This window comes from Microcebus murinus, chromosome 21, assembly GCF_040939455.1.
Source record: "Microcebus murinus isolate Inina chromosome 21, M.murinus_Inina_mat1.0, whole genome shotgun sequence".
Lineage (NCBI taxonomy): Eukaryota > Metazoa > Chordata > Mammalia > Primates > Cheirogaleidae > Microcebus > Microcebus murinus.
Genome location: NC_134124.1, coordinates 11,326,115 through 11,343,293, shown reverse-complemented (window position 1 = coordinate 11,343,293; position 17,179 = coordinate 11,326,115). Strand labels below are relative to the sequence as shown.

Below are 17,179 nucleotides of genomic sequence, written 5' to 3'. Positions count from 1 at the left end.
TTATGGAGTACTTAGATATTGAGACTTGTATGCATCACATCATATAGTCTTCCTAGCAATAAAATAAGATGAATACTGTTATTATTTTGTTTTTATAGAGGAGAAAAGTGAGGGACAAAGGGCTTAAGTAAATTATTGAAGACATGACTAGTAAGTGGGAGAGGATGTTAATCCAGGCAGTCTGGCTCCATAGCCTGCACCCTTCACCACTATTAATTAAAATACATGACAAATATAACATTATAAATTTTTTAATTTATCACTTAAGAGAGTGTTTATCATCTTGACAATGAAAATATTTACACTATTCCTTTAAAATTTATCTTTTAAGAATTTTTTAAAAAACAAAATGGCACTTTCAATACTGAAGTCAGAGTTCCAAGAATAATTATTAAATCATGGTTAAATTTCTTTGGCTTATAAAAACCGGTTCTGTCCAAAAACATTCAGTATCATTACAGGCAAATCTGTCTTTCCTAAACAACAATTTATTGTTTGAAGTAAAATAATTGAAATAAAAGAAGCAGAATTTGAACATCTCTAATATAGGAGACTTGACAAGGAAACTCTTTTGTAAGGGATAAAGGATAATTTGGGGGAAATTTAGCTGTCATATTTGGGATATGGGGTTACATAATTAATAGGCACGGATAGTGAAAATAGACATTGATTGGGCTCTTATACTGGTTTTTACCCTAACTACCAGGTTTCAGTGTGGAACTTGACGTGATATGCACACAGCTGCCAAATCTCCACCTTATTTAGTGCTTGTGGATATATGTGAAGGTAAGAAAAAACTGCCCATGTTCAAATCATAATTTTCTGGCACAATTCTCCATGACATCGTGACCATAAAACAGAGGGGGAAGAAGGCACCTCTAAAACACCTAAGTATAATTTCACCACACCCTAAGAAAACAGTATAATTTTGTAAATTTGTGAAGTGTGAAAGTGTTAGTACAAATACTAGCATGACAGTCAATCTAATCAAATGATATTATTCATGAATAGAATGTTGTTTCCTTTTTTGTTACACATTTGATTATTGATACATTAGATCCCAGGGAAGATCTGGTAGCTGTTAAAGGGCCACTTTTATGTTCCATCATCTCTTGACCTGGTTGAGGCTTTCTACTCTTAGGAAAGCCAGCTTGATGACTTTAACAGAGGTCAGTACATTTACCAAGTACTCCAGTTTCTTTTAATATTACCTTATGGGGCCTACCCCAGAGTATGGGAACAACACCAAAAAAAATAATCTATTTTTCCTAAAAGAAAGTCCTATATGACTAGCCTTGAAATTAACTGATGTTCTCAAAATCCCCAAAAGACTTCTGTAGGATACCTTGGCTTATGTTTCAAAGTCAGACAATACAGAAAATCCAATCTGGTAACTCAATTTTCATACTTAACTTCTCAATTGGGAAAAATTTAAATGTTAATTGCTTTCACAGACAGAAGCATAATTTGAATAAAATCTATATCCAAGAATTCATTTCTAAGCAGGCAATTTTTAATGCTCATATTCTTGAATTTCATTCAAATTTGAGAGTGATATCTCTTTTGGATCAGAATAGAAATATCAGTTGAAACGAGAAACTAGAATTTTTTCAACCATGCAATCATTAAGTACACAAAGTGATGGATTATTGCATCTTGTTGATGACAAGAATCTCAGCTTCATGGATAATGTGGCCTAAAGAAAGCACAATCAAATAATTTTTCAACCAAATTGGGAAATTTTTGAAATATCCAGTGAAAAAAGGACAATATTAATAATCATGCTGGGGAAAAAATAGGCATAAAATGGGACGATGGGACTGTCTCCAGCAAATCATAATACATGGTCATTCTACCTAAAGTCATAGAGACGATACCTAAATCAAAAAATGCTAAAATGATTGGTAAAAAGTATCAAATTAAATAGCTGCATGAGCAATTTCAGAAATTAAAAAATACAGTTAGATAGAAGGAATAAGATATATAGTGGTTGGTAGCACAATAGGGCAACTACAGTTAACAATAACTTATTATATATTTCAAAATAACTAAAACAGTAGATTCAAAATGTTCTCAACACAAAGTAATGACAAATGTTTCAGGTGATGGATATATCCCAGTTACCCAGATTTGATCATTATGCATTGTATGCTTGTATCAAAATATCAAATGTATCCCATAAATATGTACAACTATTACAAATCCATAAAAATTAGAGAATGAAAATAATAAATTCACTGATGGAGTGGAAACTCAGAGTAGCTTCCTGTTGGTGTCCAGAATATACTCTTGGGTTTTTTGGTTTGGTTCTATGTCCTCTTGATTTTGTTATTTTTGTTTGGAGGGAAGTATGTTTTTTGTTTATTTTGATGGGTGTGTGTTGAAAGAAAATTTTAACCAGTGAAATTTTATTATTCTTTTGGAAACTGGTCCCAGAACAATGGTCTGGCTTCTTTTATGAGGACCACAGGATTTTGATCCCAAGATATAATGCAAGGGCTTATGGTGTTAGTCTTGATACTATAAACCCTGAATATGGTTCTGTTCATTGCTAAATAGCATGGTATTTGGAGTTATGATATTCAGGATCCTAACCACCTTGAAAAAGTGATTTAACACAGCAGCCAAAGCAATTTTTTTCAGAAGGAAGTAATCTAAACATCACTCCTCGGTTCATAACCTTACGTGGTTTCCCATTTCCTTTAGAACCAGCACATAAATCCCACAAGGCTATTTCCTGGCCTCTGCCTGTCATTCCAGTCTGAACTCCTATGGTTTCCGTCACTTGCTACTCCAATCACCTGGGCTTCTTATAGAGGAAGGGTTCCCAAACTTAGCTGAGTTATGGCCCCCCACCCGCCACCCCAGGAACATTTGTTGGCAATTTTTGGAGACATTCTTAGTTGTCACAACTTAGGAGAGGGGTGCTACTGGCATCTAGTGGCTAGAGGTCAGGGATCTTACAATGTACACAACAGCCCCCAACAAAGAACCATCTGGACCAAAATGTAGTAATACAGAGGTTCAGAAACCCTGAATTGCTTTGTTCCTCACACCACGCTTTCCCTCATCCAGGCCTTGCACGCATTGTCCTCTTCAAGAAATATTCAGGCTCTTCTTCATTCTCCCTCTTTACCCTTCCTTTTTTCTCTTTTTCCCTCTTCTCTCTCACTCACCCTTTGATTACGACCCTCTCAGTGACTTTCTAGACTCTTCTTTCAAGATGAATTTTACACCCTTTCAAAGACTTAGGAAGCACTTAAGAATATTAGTAGCAATTTTACATGCATTTTATGTGTTTCATTACCCCTCTCCCCCACCCACTCCAGGTGGGCAGATGCCATCTAGCTTGTATTTACCGTAGTATCCCCAGCAGCTAGCACAGAATGAGTGAATTCTTAACAAATACTCTCACTTATACACGAAAAGTAATAGAGTAACCATCTCATTAGGTTGTAAAGATTAAATAATACATATAAACTCTTTAGCACAATGCCTGAATCACAGTAAATCCAGAGAAACCGAAGTTTGTGGACGGGAGAGGGAGGAGCATCCGACTTTCTCACTTCAGCCTTTCCCCGCCTTCCTCCAGGTACTTGGTCTGCTGAGAAATGCCCCCTCCTCCTAACTAGTAACAAGCAATTGCTGCGCCTGCGCCTTGCTGACTCCGCTGCTAACCAGACTGCCGGAAGCACTTTCCCTCTTCCTATTGGCCTGCCACAGACCTAGTTGGCTGGTACTGCGCATGCTCCACGTTAGGTTTCCCCGCGCGCCTACAGCTGTCCAACCAGAGAACCCAAGACCTGCCAACACGCCTGCGCGAGCGGGCGTGCCCCGGAAGCAGTTCTTTGGCCCTGTGACACGTAGCAACGGGGCCAGTTCAGGGTCTGAAACTGAGTTTGGGGCTTTGGGGGGGCTGCTGGAGCTATCGCCGCCGCCACCACCGCCGCCGCCGCCACGTTTGGTGAGTGTCCTAGCCCGGCGGCGCGCTATTCGGCTTCTCTCCACACCCCTTGTAGTTCGGCTTGCTGCCGACTTTCGGCGCCGCGCCCTGGTCCTTTCGCTAAGACCCTCGATCCCTTTCAAGCCAGTTCTCGGAACCCACCACTACACTTAAGGCGCGACCTTCTAAGATTCTGCTCTTTCCTGGCAGACCTTATTTTGCAAGAGGCAGTCGCGTTGTCAGCTGAAAAGGCCTTTACCGAAGCGAAGAGTCATCTGTGTTATTACTGATATTTTGGACCCCTGTGTAAACCACTCCTCCCGCGACCTAGCACCCAACCGAAGGCGTATCCTCAGCTCCTTGAGTTAGAGGTGTCTTCACGGGCTTCAACTCACAGACTAGACGTTTCCTTAGTCTTTCCCGTATATCGCCCTCCAAATGCTGCACCCCCAGATTACTGAAGAAATATTTGGTGTCTCATGAGCATGTTTGCTTAAGCAAAGTGCCGGGAACGAATTCAATAGGACCTTGGGTATAAGCTGTATTTGCCGTTTCTCTTTTATTACAGATCATTTGCAATGTCAGGCTTTGAAAACTTAAACACGGATTTCTACCAGACAAGTTACAGCATCGATGACCAATCACAACAGTCCTATGATTATGGAGGAAGTGGAGGACCCTATAGCAAGTAACTTTTCATCTTTTGCAATTAATTTAGTCTGCATTGCAGGAAAAACACATATTTGGAATGTTTGATTCTGCCTGAAAATGAATGTGTGAACATGTCCTTTATCAAGAATGTGATTTTTCATGATCCTACTTCCCCTGGAGAGATCTGTGACACCGGTTTGGGTTTGAAGGTGTTGCCCTATTTAGAGATTGGTATCTTCTGCAAAATCTTCAGGTGTGCCATGAGTGGGAAAGTAGCTTGTTGAAGAACTATTTCCTAGTAACTGTATTTCTACATCATTTAAGATGAGGAGGGGATCTTCAAGTACATAGAAGACAGGCTATTAATCCATGAGACTAGTTAAAAATTAAAATCTTTTAATAGTTAAATCAGCCCAACTTTCAGACTTTATCAACACTAATTGAAAGTGCTTAGTGACACTGTTTAACAGTGTAAGCTCACTGTTATGAATCATTAGGTGATTTTCATATAGTAGTTGATAATTTTTATTACTCCTGATACTGAAACCTAATGGTCAGTATCACAGAAGTTGTCAGTTGCAGATTGAAGAGGGAGACTTAAAGCCTTTAGACTTTAAACTGTTTTTAAAAAATGGTCTTTTTACAGTCTGGAGTTTTGGCAAAAATACATGAACTGAAAGCTTTCTAACAATCTCTTCTAGGACATCTTATTCTTAGTTCCTTAGAACCTTAACAAAGTATCTTATCAGCCTCCTGTCAACAGAATTTCCTATACTAGGGTTGCATAACCTTTTAAGATGGTTCTGGATCTCTTTAACAATCTTATGAAAACTATGGACCTATTTTCCATAATATATGCATGCGCTCACTTAAACACCTACATAAATGTGCATGTAACTCAGACAATGCATGGGTCACCTGATGTTCATCCATGGATCCTGAATTATAATAAAAACCTCATGAAGACTATCCCCAGGGTGAGGGCAAGGAAAGGTGGTATATCCAGTCAGTCTGTGAGAAACATGCAATACTAGAATGTGTTTGAATTAAATCACTTTTCTCTTTTCTGTTAAATTCTCAATTACACACCAATGAGGATTTATCTCTTGATCAATTGGGCAAAATTGGAAAAATCATATTGAGATATTTCTGTTCTTTTATTTATGTAAATATGTATTTTTGGTGATTGGCCTGTGGGCATGCAAATGAATATAAGATTGGCCAGAGTCCGTCTAATGAATTCTTGCCTAAAGCAGCAATAGGGCTTTGGAGAACCTGTTTCTGTATGCAGGCCTGTTTTTAAGCAAATGGTGTTTATATATGGACTCAACAAAACTATTTAATTTAGATTGCAGCCTCCTAGGTTTATCTGTCTCTGCTTTTCTTTTCTGTCTTGTCCATGTTTATATCAAAGGTGTGACTTATTTTCTCATTCCACTTAACAATCATCTCATTTCAGTTCTCCAGACAGCAATTGTTTAGATATTCTAAATAAGTTGTTGCTAGTTAGCACTTGTTGTTAGCTCCTTTCATAATTCCATTCCAACCAAATCATGTGCCATTAAGCATTGCTTCAGTAGTAGTGAAGTTTTATTCCAGAGGATTATGCAACCATTACTACCAGTTAACAAACATAGGTTTATAGATGATGCCTGGGAGAACAAGGAGCCTAAAGTATTAGCAGTAATATATTTGGGTTTCTGAGCTTTATAAAAAAATTGGACTCTTCTGTATGTACCTTCAAATAGATCTGCAACCTAATGACATTTTAAATGTCCATCTCAGCTTACCAAATACTATTTTGTTTGGTTTACTAACACAATAACAAAGATCAACTGATAACTTTTATCTCTCTATTAATGAAAATCTAGGTTCATTTAGCATATTACTTGTGTTAAGTTTGACTTGACTTTTACTAGTCCTCAGTTCTGCATTTGCCCTATAAACTCAGCTTTAGTATTTTGTGGTTTTCTCTATGACTACTTCACAGGTATCATTCATACATTCATACACCCAAAAAACCCAAAAGCTAAGGCCTTTTGATCATAACTTGTTGAGTTATATGAATGTCATATTGGACAGGTCCCACATTGTATTCTAGGTATACCTGTAAGATATGTAGTAATGCCAGTTACATATTTTTAATGTATTGAAAGCTATCATTTTTTCTTCTTCCACTTAACTGATAGCTTTGTCTTTGTTGTTGGTACAGCATGCTTATGAGAGTATTGATTTAGTATCTGCTACTTTTCCCTGTAACAAAAGTGTATTGCTTTAGTCTATAAAGATTGTGTCTGCCTTATCATGTTTTAGTGTAAAACTAGCAGGAGTGAATCAGACATTTTCCTGAACACGTCCTACCAGAAAAGGAAAATAGTAAAATTCCATGGTGTTACCTTTCTCACCTTGCACCTTGAAAAGGGAATGATGGTGCCACTGTTGGCTTGCACTATTTATCTTCCTTACTTGAAATTTATGAGTCTTTATCAACAGTTCTCAAAGTGTGGACTATAAATCCCAGAGGGTCCTTAACACCTTTCAGGGAATCTCTAAGGTCAAAAGTTGTTTGCATAACAATAGTAAGATATCATATACCTTTTAGGTGTGTTGACGATTACTGTGATGTTGTCAAGCAATCTTTGGTGAAACTGCTGGTCTGAGTATGAATCAAGGCATTGGCAACAAATTGTTCTAGTAGTCGTTGCATTCAGTTTCATTTAAAGATTTCCTTGAAGAAGCAGTAAGAATTATTTTATTAAATCCTGACCCTTGAATACACACATTTCTTTAATATTCTCTATGACAAAATAGAAAACAGTCATAAAGCACTTCTCCATACTAAAGCATGATGACCAACTGTAGGAAATGCACCTGTGCAATTTGAGTTGCAAGTTGAACTGGCTGCTTTTTATATAGACCATTTTTATTTGAAAGAACAATTAACAGACAAACTATGGTTATTCAGACTTGAGTATTTCATAAATATTTTCTCAAAAATGGATGAAGTGAGCCTATCACTTCAAGGAAAACAACTGACCGTATGACTATAAAAATTTAAAAGGTATTAGATTAAAGGATTTCGAAGGCTTCTCAGCTCTCATTTTTTAAAATAATAATTTCAAAGAAAATAAAATAAAATAATAATTTCAAGTCTGTATTTCTTACTGTATAATTAGATTAGTACCATTGATAAGTCATATTATTCCTAAATATCATGAAACAGATGTCTAAAGATGTGGCTTCACTATGAGTACACTGAAGCATACAGAGTGTGGGGGCGGGGAAGGGCAGTGAGGGCTGAAAAATGACTCATCAGGCACAGTTTTTTATTTTTTTTTATTTGGGTAATGGGTACACCAAAAGCTCAGACTTCACCACTATACAATTCATCCATGTAACCAAAAATCACTTGTACCCCTAAATCTATTGAAATAATTAAAAAGAGGGAGATGTGGCTTCAGTATCCTTTTATTCCCTTTGTCATGGTCACTAAAATAGTCATGGTAAAGGCTTTCCCTCTAAATGCAAGGCTTGCTATAGAACATATCAAAGGAGACAATAGATATACAACTACTTTGAAAACTTAAAAGTACTGCAAAATGTACTAATAATGTTTCAGAAAGTTTTCACAAAGAACAAGCTTGATTTTTCCACTCTGGTTTGAAATTGATGGTGGTTTTTGAAGAGATTTGTCCACTTGAAAAAAATAACATACCACAAAGAGTAAAGAAATGTGATAATTCAAAGGGTATCCAAATTATAATGGAAAATTATATAACATATACTACATAGTCTGTCATCCTGTTTTAATTCATAGTCTGAGGCATGAATTTTATTTCACAGCATATCTTATATATATTCACTAAGCGAGAATAATAGACAAAATTTTTAAAGTTTTCATTTGTTGACCTCCTAACATCTAAGTTTTATAGTTTGTAAAATGCTTAAGTGCTATATATAAGTGAATATTGGCACTATCAGGAAGATTATAAGAAAGATGACTTTTCGTTGCAGATAATCAGCTTGATCTTATTCATCATTTCAACCACCATTTACAAAAACTGGCAAACTAGATATCTTAGGAATGGCATGACTAAGATTCTCTAGCTGTCAAATGAAAATTTAGGAGTTTAAGAGAAACCAACTGTCCAGGGCTTGAAATACTTCTGGGAAGGTTAACTTCATTTGATTTATAGACAGTATGCTGGCTATGACTACTCGCAGCAAGGCCGGTTTGTCCCGCCAGACATGATGCCGCCTCAGCAGCCGTACACTGGGCAGATTTTCCAGCCAACACAGGCGTACACGCCAGCTTCACCTCAGCCATTCTATGGAAACAACTTCGAGGATGAGCCCCCTTTGTTAGAAGGTAGGATTGGTTGCAACACTCGATAGTACTCCATAGTATCCATCTGGTCAGTGAAAATAAATCTTAATTTGGAGCTGTTGTTTTTTTTCCTTTAAAAGAATAATCTTATAGAAATAAATTTTCTACCAAATAACTCATTTTCAACAGAGTGTATTTGAAATTACATTGGGCCCTAGGGGACCAGATTTTTAACAGATAAAATGATAATGAAGTATGTTGTGTGAGATCGACTTTAACTGACTAATTAAATTCTATTAGTGGAAGAAGTAAAAGGACGTAGCAGGGTGTCTGTTATTCTACATGGAAATAAACTGGTACAACTAGTGAAATCACTGAAAAATATGGTGGTTTTCAAATTGTATTCCAAAGCCTATAAAGCAGTAGTTCTGAACTTTTTGTTGGGGGGGGGGGCACTATATACCCTTTGAAAGTCTAATGAAAGCTGTGAATACTCTCCTCAGAAAAATGCAGACATATATAGAGAGACATAGTTTTGTAAACAATTTCATGGGCCCTCAGTTATTCTTGAAGTCCCAGGAAAAGAACCCCTTACTATTAACCCTGTTCAGATGTTCTTTGCATCTGCTTTATTATACTCATACCCTTTTCCAACAACAAACTAGAAACTATTTGTAGGATAAGCACCACAAGCAGTGAAGACTGGTATCGAGAACTCACTAAAATAATATCATCTGGTTACTAGATCCTTTTTTGATGCTAGATATATCATTTTGTCTCCTGTTCCAACACATAATAGATTCTGCTAAATTAAAGGTATATTTCAAATCCTAATTAACTTTTTTTTCCTTTCCCTTAGAGTTAGGTATCAATTTTGACCACATCTGGCAAAAAACACTAACAGTGCTACATCCATTAAAAGTGGCAGATGGCAGCATTATGAATGAGACTGATTTGGCAGGACCAATGGTTTTTTGCCTTGCTTTTGGAGCTACATTGTTACTGGTAAGATTTTAGTTTCAGCTCTCAGTGTGAGATTAAACAACAACCTGTTCCACTAAAAGCCATTTTTGAAATTCTACTTATGCCCCAAGTCTTCTATTTGTTTTGAATAGTACTGAGTTGCTTTTGTATATACCTCTTTATCACTTCTCTGTCAATAGTAAGCATAGTGTATTTAAAATTCATCTCTTATGGCAAAAAGTAATGTAATTATTAGGAATAAAACAAACATAAATAAATAAATAACATACATGGCTTCAGTCCCTCATCAGAATTCCTTCTTACTTATCAGAGATTGACAAAAACTTTTACCCGATTGCTCTTTTTTTTTTAAATGATAGCATTTTTTTTAAATCTCTATACCTTGGTTAATGTTTTATTGTAGTCATACTGATGATTACTTTCCTATATATTATTTTTCCTCTCACCTTTTCAAGAATATTACAGCATATTGAAAACAAAAAGAAAAATTGCAAAAATAATTGTTAATATTTGTTTTATTCTATCTTTGCCTCTGAATTATAAGAAAGAAATAATGGATAGAAAATGGGATATTTAGTCAGAGGAGCTGGGCTTGAACTCAGTGTTCCTATTTTGCGTTTGACCAAGTCGTTTAATTTTTCAGCTCCCTCTGATAGATAATAATCCTGTACTAACAGTATTGTTTTGAAGATAACAGAAGACAGGTTATGTGAGAATACATTCAAAAGTTAAAAACACTGCAAGTATGAGGTTTTATTATTACTACATGAGTGAATTCATGAATTCGTCAGTGAACTCAGCTGAGCTTTTTGAAACTTCTGCACTCTTAATCATGTCTTAACAAATAATTAGTGAATCTAACAAAAATCCCCAGGATTTTTTTTACTTAACATAATCTACAGAGACATTCTTGTGATTGAGTTTTACATGACAAAATTCAGACAAGTCAGGAACTTTTCGAAGACTTCTCTGTAGGCTGGTTTTAGTGATAGTGTGAATTGAATACAATGCTTGTTCACAAAGCTTGACTAATAGTAAGGTGGTTCCAATTTAGCCAGTCTTTGCTGTCCTAAAACTGTTTATTGATGTCTTTTACAAGAGTAGAATTTTTAAGGTTTTTCTGTTTGTTTGCTTTATCTAAGGACTATATAAATCTACAATTAGGGAAAATGATGAAAGAAAGAAATATCTTCCATTATATTCCTCTTGCCAGGTGTCCTCAAAATACCTGTGTACTTTAAAGTTAATAAGAATGTAAAAAACTAGTCTGCTCAATATTTACTTCTCTGCTTAATGTATAGATACCTATGTAGATTTTGAGGCTCCTGAATTTTATCTTCTATAATGTACCATTTTAGGTGAAATAAGGCCCAAAATAACTGATTTTTTGACCTTTAACCTGTAATCTTTTCTTTATCCACAGGCTGGCAAAATCCAGTTTGGCTATGTATACGGGATCAGTGCAATTGGATGTCTAGGAATGTTTTGTTTATTGAACTTAATGAGTATGACGGGTGTTTCATTTGGTTGTGTGGCAAGCGTCCTTGGATATTGTCTTCTTCCCATGATCCTACTTTCCAGCTTTGCAGTGATATTTTCTTTGCAGTAAGTACTGATCTTTATTTTGGGTTTTGATTGACCAATTCTGTATAATAGGATTCACCTCATCTTCAGTTTGAGACAAATCACTGATTCAGCAAACATGTGAGATAGTGCCTCTTGTAGGTAAGAACTGTGGTACATGTTTTTGGGTGATGAACAGTAGAAATGAGAACAAATTTTTAATCTTTTATACCATCTCTTGCTTTTACTCATGATCAAGAATTTCACTAGTTTTGTGTTTATTTATCAGTATCCTAGTGGTAACAAATTGATCAGTGGTGATAGTTAATTTAAATATCACATTAAAAAGTTCAAATCATTAGAGTATTAAAATTATGCTTACCCTTTGATTTTTTGTAGATCATGTCTAATTTCTTGAAACTATTAGGCATATCCCACATGTATGAATAACAAATACTCTCTGTTTGGTAGCTTTTTAACTGAAAATGAAACATATTCTTTTTATGACAAAGACTATTACTAGCCTACCATGTCCTCAGATGTTCTTGTAAGGTGCTTTAAATATGTGTAATTTATAAATGATAGATTAGGTTTTTTAAAAAGTGTAAATTACAGCTGATATAGTTTCTCTTTATGGCCAGTGTAATTTCTTTCAATGGTACAAGCTCCTCCTTGTGGCTAGCGCTGCACCCAATAATCATAGGGCTTTGTTTCACTTAGAAAGTTAAAGTGGAGCTGGACATGGTGCTCACACCTGTAATCCTAGCACTTTGGGAGGTGGATGTGGGAAGATGAGGCCAGGAGTTCCAAACCAGCCTGAACAACAGTGAGACCTCATTTCTACAAAGAATAGAAAAATTAGCTAGGTATGCTGGTACTCACCTAAAATTCCAGCACTTTGGGAAGCCCAGGTGAGAGTAATCTCTTGAGCCCAGGAGTTGGAAGTTGGAGTGAGCTGTGATTATGCCACTGCATTCTAGCCTGGGCAACAGAGGGAGACGCTGTCTCAAAAATTAAAAAATGGTTCAAATGGAGGTTTAGGAGAAGAGCATATATCATTTATTTGTCTGATACTAGACAGTTGGCAAGATGATGCTTTATAGTATTCCTTGTTTGAATAAACATATTTCATATTTTCAGTGTAGAAACTACTTAAGTCTTCCCATTTGTTAAGAATTGATATATTTGAATTTTGCAGAAATTATTTATTCTAGTAAGATGAAGTTCCTCAGCCAGGAATAATTTTACCTCCAAGGGGACATTTGGCACTGTCTGGAGGTAATTTTGGTGTCATAGCTATGGGGGAAAGGGTACTACTCATATGTTATGGGCAGAGGCCAGAGATGCTGCTGAACATCCTAACAATGCGCAGCACATCCCCCATGACAAAGATATGTCCAGCCCAAATGTCAGCGGTGCCAAGGTTGAGAAACGATGTATTTAAAAAGAGCAAAATGTAGTTATAAATGACTTTTTTTATCACGTGAAATAAGTAAGCACCATTAAATTTACCGTGAGGTACATTTTAGCAATTGAAAAAATATCATGTTTGTTTCTGCATATGTCTACATGTGGATTTAAAATGTTCTTACATAACTAATCTCAACTACTTTTTTCCCACCTCCCTTTTTTTTCCTTGTTGGTTACAGAGGAATGGTAGGAATCCTTCTCACTGCTGGGATTATTGGATGGTGCAGTTTTTCTGCTTCCAAAATTTTTATTTCTGCGTTAGCCATGGAAGGACAGCAACTTTTAGTAGCATATCCTTGTGCTTTGTTATATGGAGTCTTTGCCCTAATTTCCGTCTTTTGAACTGAATTTATCTGGGATGTGGACATCAGTGGGCCAAATACACAAAAAGGAGCTTGAACTCTTAAATTGGACCAGCAAACTGCTACAGCGCAACTCTTATGCAGATTTACATTTGACTATTGGAGCAATGGAAGTAAACATTATCTTCTGTTCATTTTTATAGAACTTTTGAATACTATATTGGATGTACCTGAAGTGTGACTAGCTTTAAGTGTTTGTGTTTCTATAAATAAGAAATGCAATTTCTTTCCTGTTCCTCAGCCTTTGAAAAACAACTTTTTTCCTTGCAAATTATACTGTTTTTGATAGATTTTTATCAACTGTGGGATATCAACCACAAAGCTGATAATCTTTCTTAAAAACAACCCAGTCATCGTAGACATAAGACTTATTGCAGAAATATTTTTCCAAGGAATTAGGAAAGAAAATTGGCTGTATCCTTAAGTCAGGTGCACTTGAAGCAAAAAAAAGTGATCCAACTGCAGAACTTTGAGTGTACACTTCAAAATGTCCTGTCAATTATCTCATAGAGATTTTGCTAAAATTCAGAGATACAAGAAGTTCACAGTCTACTTTATTGTAGACATGAAATGTGAATGCCCGTTTAGGTAATTAGTAAACGTTAGTGACCTGGACTGGCCACGTCAGTGCTCATAGTTGGGTCTCCACGTTTCCCAAGAGAAAAAAAAAAATCACTAACCTTTTCTGAGAAAAATATTTAAAATCTCACAATTTCAGTATTTCGGTTTATTGATGTAAAGTATATTTGGATGCTTATTAAAATTTTCCCAATTAATTTTAACTGTGTTGTTGAGTTTACTTTTACTAAACCACTTTCCTTTGTGTCTCTTTTTTTTCTAACAAGGGTCTGATTTTAACTCCCAATTTAACCTGAGCTTTAGGAATAGAAGTCATTTACTATAGAATCAGGAAAAAAAAAAAGGATTAAATGAGCAGCAATTTATTTTGAGTTACAGCATTATATTCGTGTATATTCTTGTGTTAAATATATTTAATTTATGTTGTCATGCTCTGTTGCCAGAGACCATGAGACAGGAAAATACTATATCCTATAAACTGATCATTGGCTTTTTGTAGTGAAACTGCCTCTGATTCTGGACAAAGCTGTTATGGTTATAAGAAAGGTAAGGTATCAGGAGCAAAATGTTGCCTTTTTTTTTTTTTTTTTTTTTTTTAAAGAAGAGACATTCAGACCAAATAAAAAGAAATGCCAAACTGACATATTAATGGTCCTTTTTTTAGAGCAAGATTTCAAAGCATAAAAGGAGGTTGAGGTAAATAAAATATATTTCTTACAAGAAGATCATAATTTCTAGTCTCTGGCATCACATAAATACGATTTTCTTCATTCTTAATCTTCTAGAGAGAGAGAAACACTTGCTAATAATTAGTTTTTGGCTAGGTTTTCAAAATCACTTTAGAATATTTTTTATTGTAGTCCTTGGATAATATCTTTGTCTTTTTCAATTCATTTTTTAAATACAGTTCTTGTTAAGACAAGTGTAATTAATGCCTTGTGTTAATACCCAGTTCTTTCTAATGAACAGGGTAGATGATACTTTGGGAATTAAATTCTCTTGCTCTTGGTTAGACTTAAGATCATTAATCTTTAGCTAAATTCCCCAAATGGATCAAATTGTTTCCTTATTTATTGTCTCCCCCACCCCCAACAAAATAACTCATTGCTGTAGAGACTTTTGTTGTTGGTTATCTTTTATTTATCTCTAAAATAATAAGGTACAGAACTATTTTATATTTATTGCTCTGTCAAAACAGCTATGCTGTAGAGTTGTATTTGATGCAGGAGTTTAGTTCTAGAGTTTGCTTGGATACATGAAGAGTCATATACAGCCAACATTTCTCTTATAAAACTCTTAAATTAAAAATATATGTAGCCATATTTATATATACATTAAAGACTGATATACTGTGTCTCAAAAAGGACTACGTGGCTTTTTTTTTTTTTTTTTTTGTCTAGCATTGGAATAGATTTCTCCTTCTTCAGTTAAGTACCAGGTAGAGTATTTGGCTTGCTTTAGGGCCTGTTTTATACCAAAAGCATACAGGAATCTAAACACGAGAGGTACTCTCAGCATAGCTAAAAGCTACCCAGTGATTGTCACTGAGTAACCAAAACTCACTGTGGGGGTGACACATTTGCACATACCATATCTCCAGCTCTGATAGTGAGCGGAATGGCAAGATGACTCACACACTAGTGTTAATGTGTGCTTATGTGCCAAGGACATGTAGGTGATTTTACATACAGGACTGTGAATGTATATTTTATGACTTTGCTATAATACTGTTTCCTAGTGGGTGTTTTCAAGAACTATATGACTAGGCTTGTGGAAATAGGACATTCTCCAGATATAGTTATGCAGATAATGCAAAGTTCTATAAATCTTAAAATACTATCCTTGGATACTGGCTATCAAAGAGAATTTTTAGAAATATCTAATGACATGATTTGGGGTAGAATTTAAGTTCTGTACATTTGGTATTTTGCACATTTGTATTTTCTAATCTTAATTTTTCAATTCAAGTGTGCTCCAAAGCTAAGTAAAGTCATTTGTCCCTATAGTTAAAATTGTGCGATTATGCTTGTGGTACTTATTACCTACAAAAACAGAAGTCCTTCTGATCTGAAAGTTTTTTCTTCATATCAAGAACTTAAAACTTTGGACAAGATGGGAACTGTAAAAGTTAGAATCTTGCTCTACAGGGATACTCTGACTCAATCGTGAAGAATTATGGGAAATGAAGACCACATTCAGCCTGTTATATAGAGCACATCTCATGTAATGACTCAGATGAGTTGCTTCCCTTGCCCTGTGGGAGGGGGACAAAAGAAAAAATATATATATAAATATACATATATATATATATATATAAATAAAACAAGTGTTCAGCCTTTCATAAGTTATCCCCAAAAGTCTTCAAAACAATATAGCACCTCTCATAGTACATGGCATGAACATGCTTACTGAAGATAAGCAAGTGGGCCTTCAAAAACGCTGCCTACCCAAATAATTCCCCAAGTTAAAGCTGTCCTCACAAATTGACTCATTTTGTGATGTCATGTCAAATTCCAACTACTAGTTAATATCAGTTTTTATAAATTCCAGCTTATTTAGAAATAAAAGATTTCTTAAACAATTTATTTGTATCTAATAATATGCTTATTTCAAAACATGAACTTTAGAAATGAAACATTTAGAATCAGGCAAAAACAAACACCTTTTCAAAGATAATTATAGCACATTAGTTAACAAGAGAGTCTCTTTTCTTTTTAGGATGTATTTAGGATTTGGGGGAAGGAGTGGCAATAACAAGATATCAAGGTTTTCTGGAAATGCCTTCAGTAAGAATTGGTTCATGTCCTTTAATAAATACACGAGAATGATCTGTCATTAGCTTGTCAAGCAGATATTGTTTATTTTCAGTCTAAATAAAGCCTATCTTCACCACTTTTTCTATAATCTAGGCTGTTACTACTTTTTACCACCAATGAGGAAAGAATTGATTTTTTTAAATTCTGCTTCTTCATCATGAGAATGATTGAAGTTTAAATTGTACATTACTATTACTTCAATTTCAGTAAGTTACTTTGTTCATTAATAATTAAATACCTATTTTATAATTGAGCAATAGATAAAATGAAACATTAAATATTTAAATTGCTGATTTCTAGCGATTGGCAGAGTACTTAAAAGTATGTTATATTATTAACAAATATGTGTCTCAGAATGGTTACTATAGAAACTGAAGAATGGCATCTGATAGTATTTAGTTCTGATTTTGCATCGCGGGTGAAAATATTTCTTCTGCCCTTGTGCACAAAGTTCCTACTCTCCTTAATGAAGAACATTATCTGC

The 17,179-nt window shown here is 35.2% G+C and overlaps 1 protein-coding gene across 1 annotated transcript; it reads left to right on the top strand.

The window, feature by feature from the left end:
• The first annotated feature begins 3,814 nt into the window (after nucleotides 1–3,814).
• Nucleotides 3,815–14,082, top strand: YIPF5 (Yip1 domain family member 5). The gene is made up of 6 exons (XM_012749072.2): nucleotides 3,815–3,964; nucleotides 4,512–4,631; nucleotides 8,791–8,963; nucleotides 9,781–9,926; nucleotides 11,329–11,510; nucleotides 13,118–14,082. The coding sequence occupies exons 2-6, from the start codon at nucleotides 4,522–4,524 to the stop codon at nucleotides 13,278–13,280; spliced, it is 774 nt and encodes a 257-aa protein (XP_012604526.1). The 5' UTR covers nucleotides 3,815–3,964; nucleotides 4,512–4,521; the 3' UTR covers nucleotides 13,281–14,082.
• Nucleotides 14,083–17,179: the final 3,097 nt, after the last annotated feature.

Coding starts and splice junctions, on each gene's coding strand:
- YIPF5 (XM_012749072.2), top strand. CDS start 4,522: ATGTCAGGCTTTGAAAACTTAAACACGGATTTCTACCAGACAAGTTAC. Junction 4,632..8,790: donor AGTGGAGGACCCTATAGCAA/GTAACTTTTCAT, acceptor TTTGATTTATAG/ACAGTATGCTGGCTATGACT. Junction 11,511..13,117: donor GCAGTGATATTTTCTTTGCA/GTAAGTACTGAT, acceptor TGTTGGTTACAG/AGGAATGGTAGGAATCCTTC.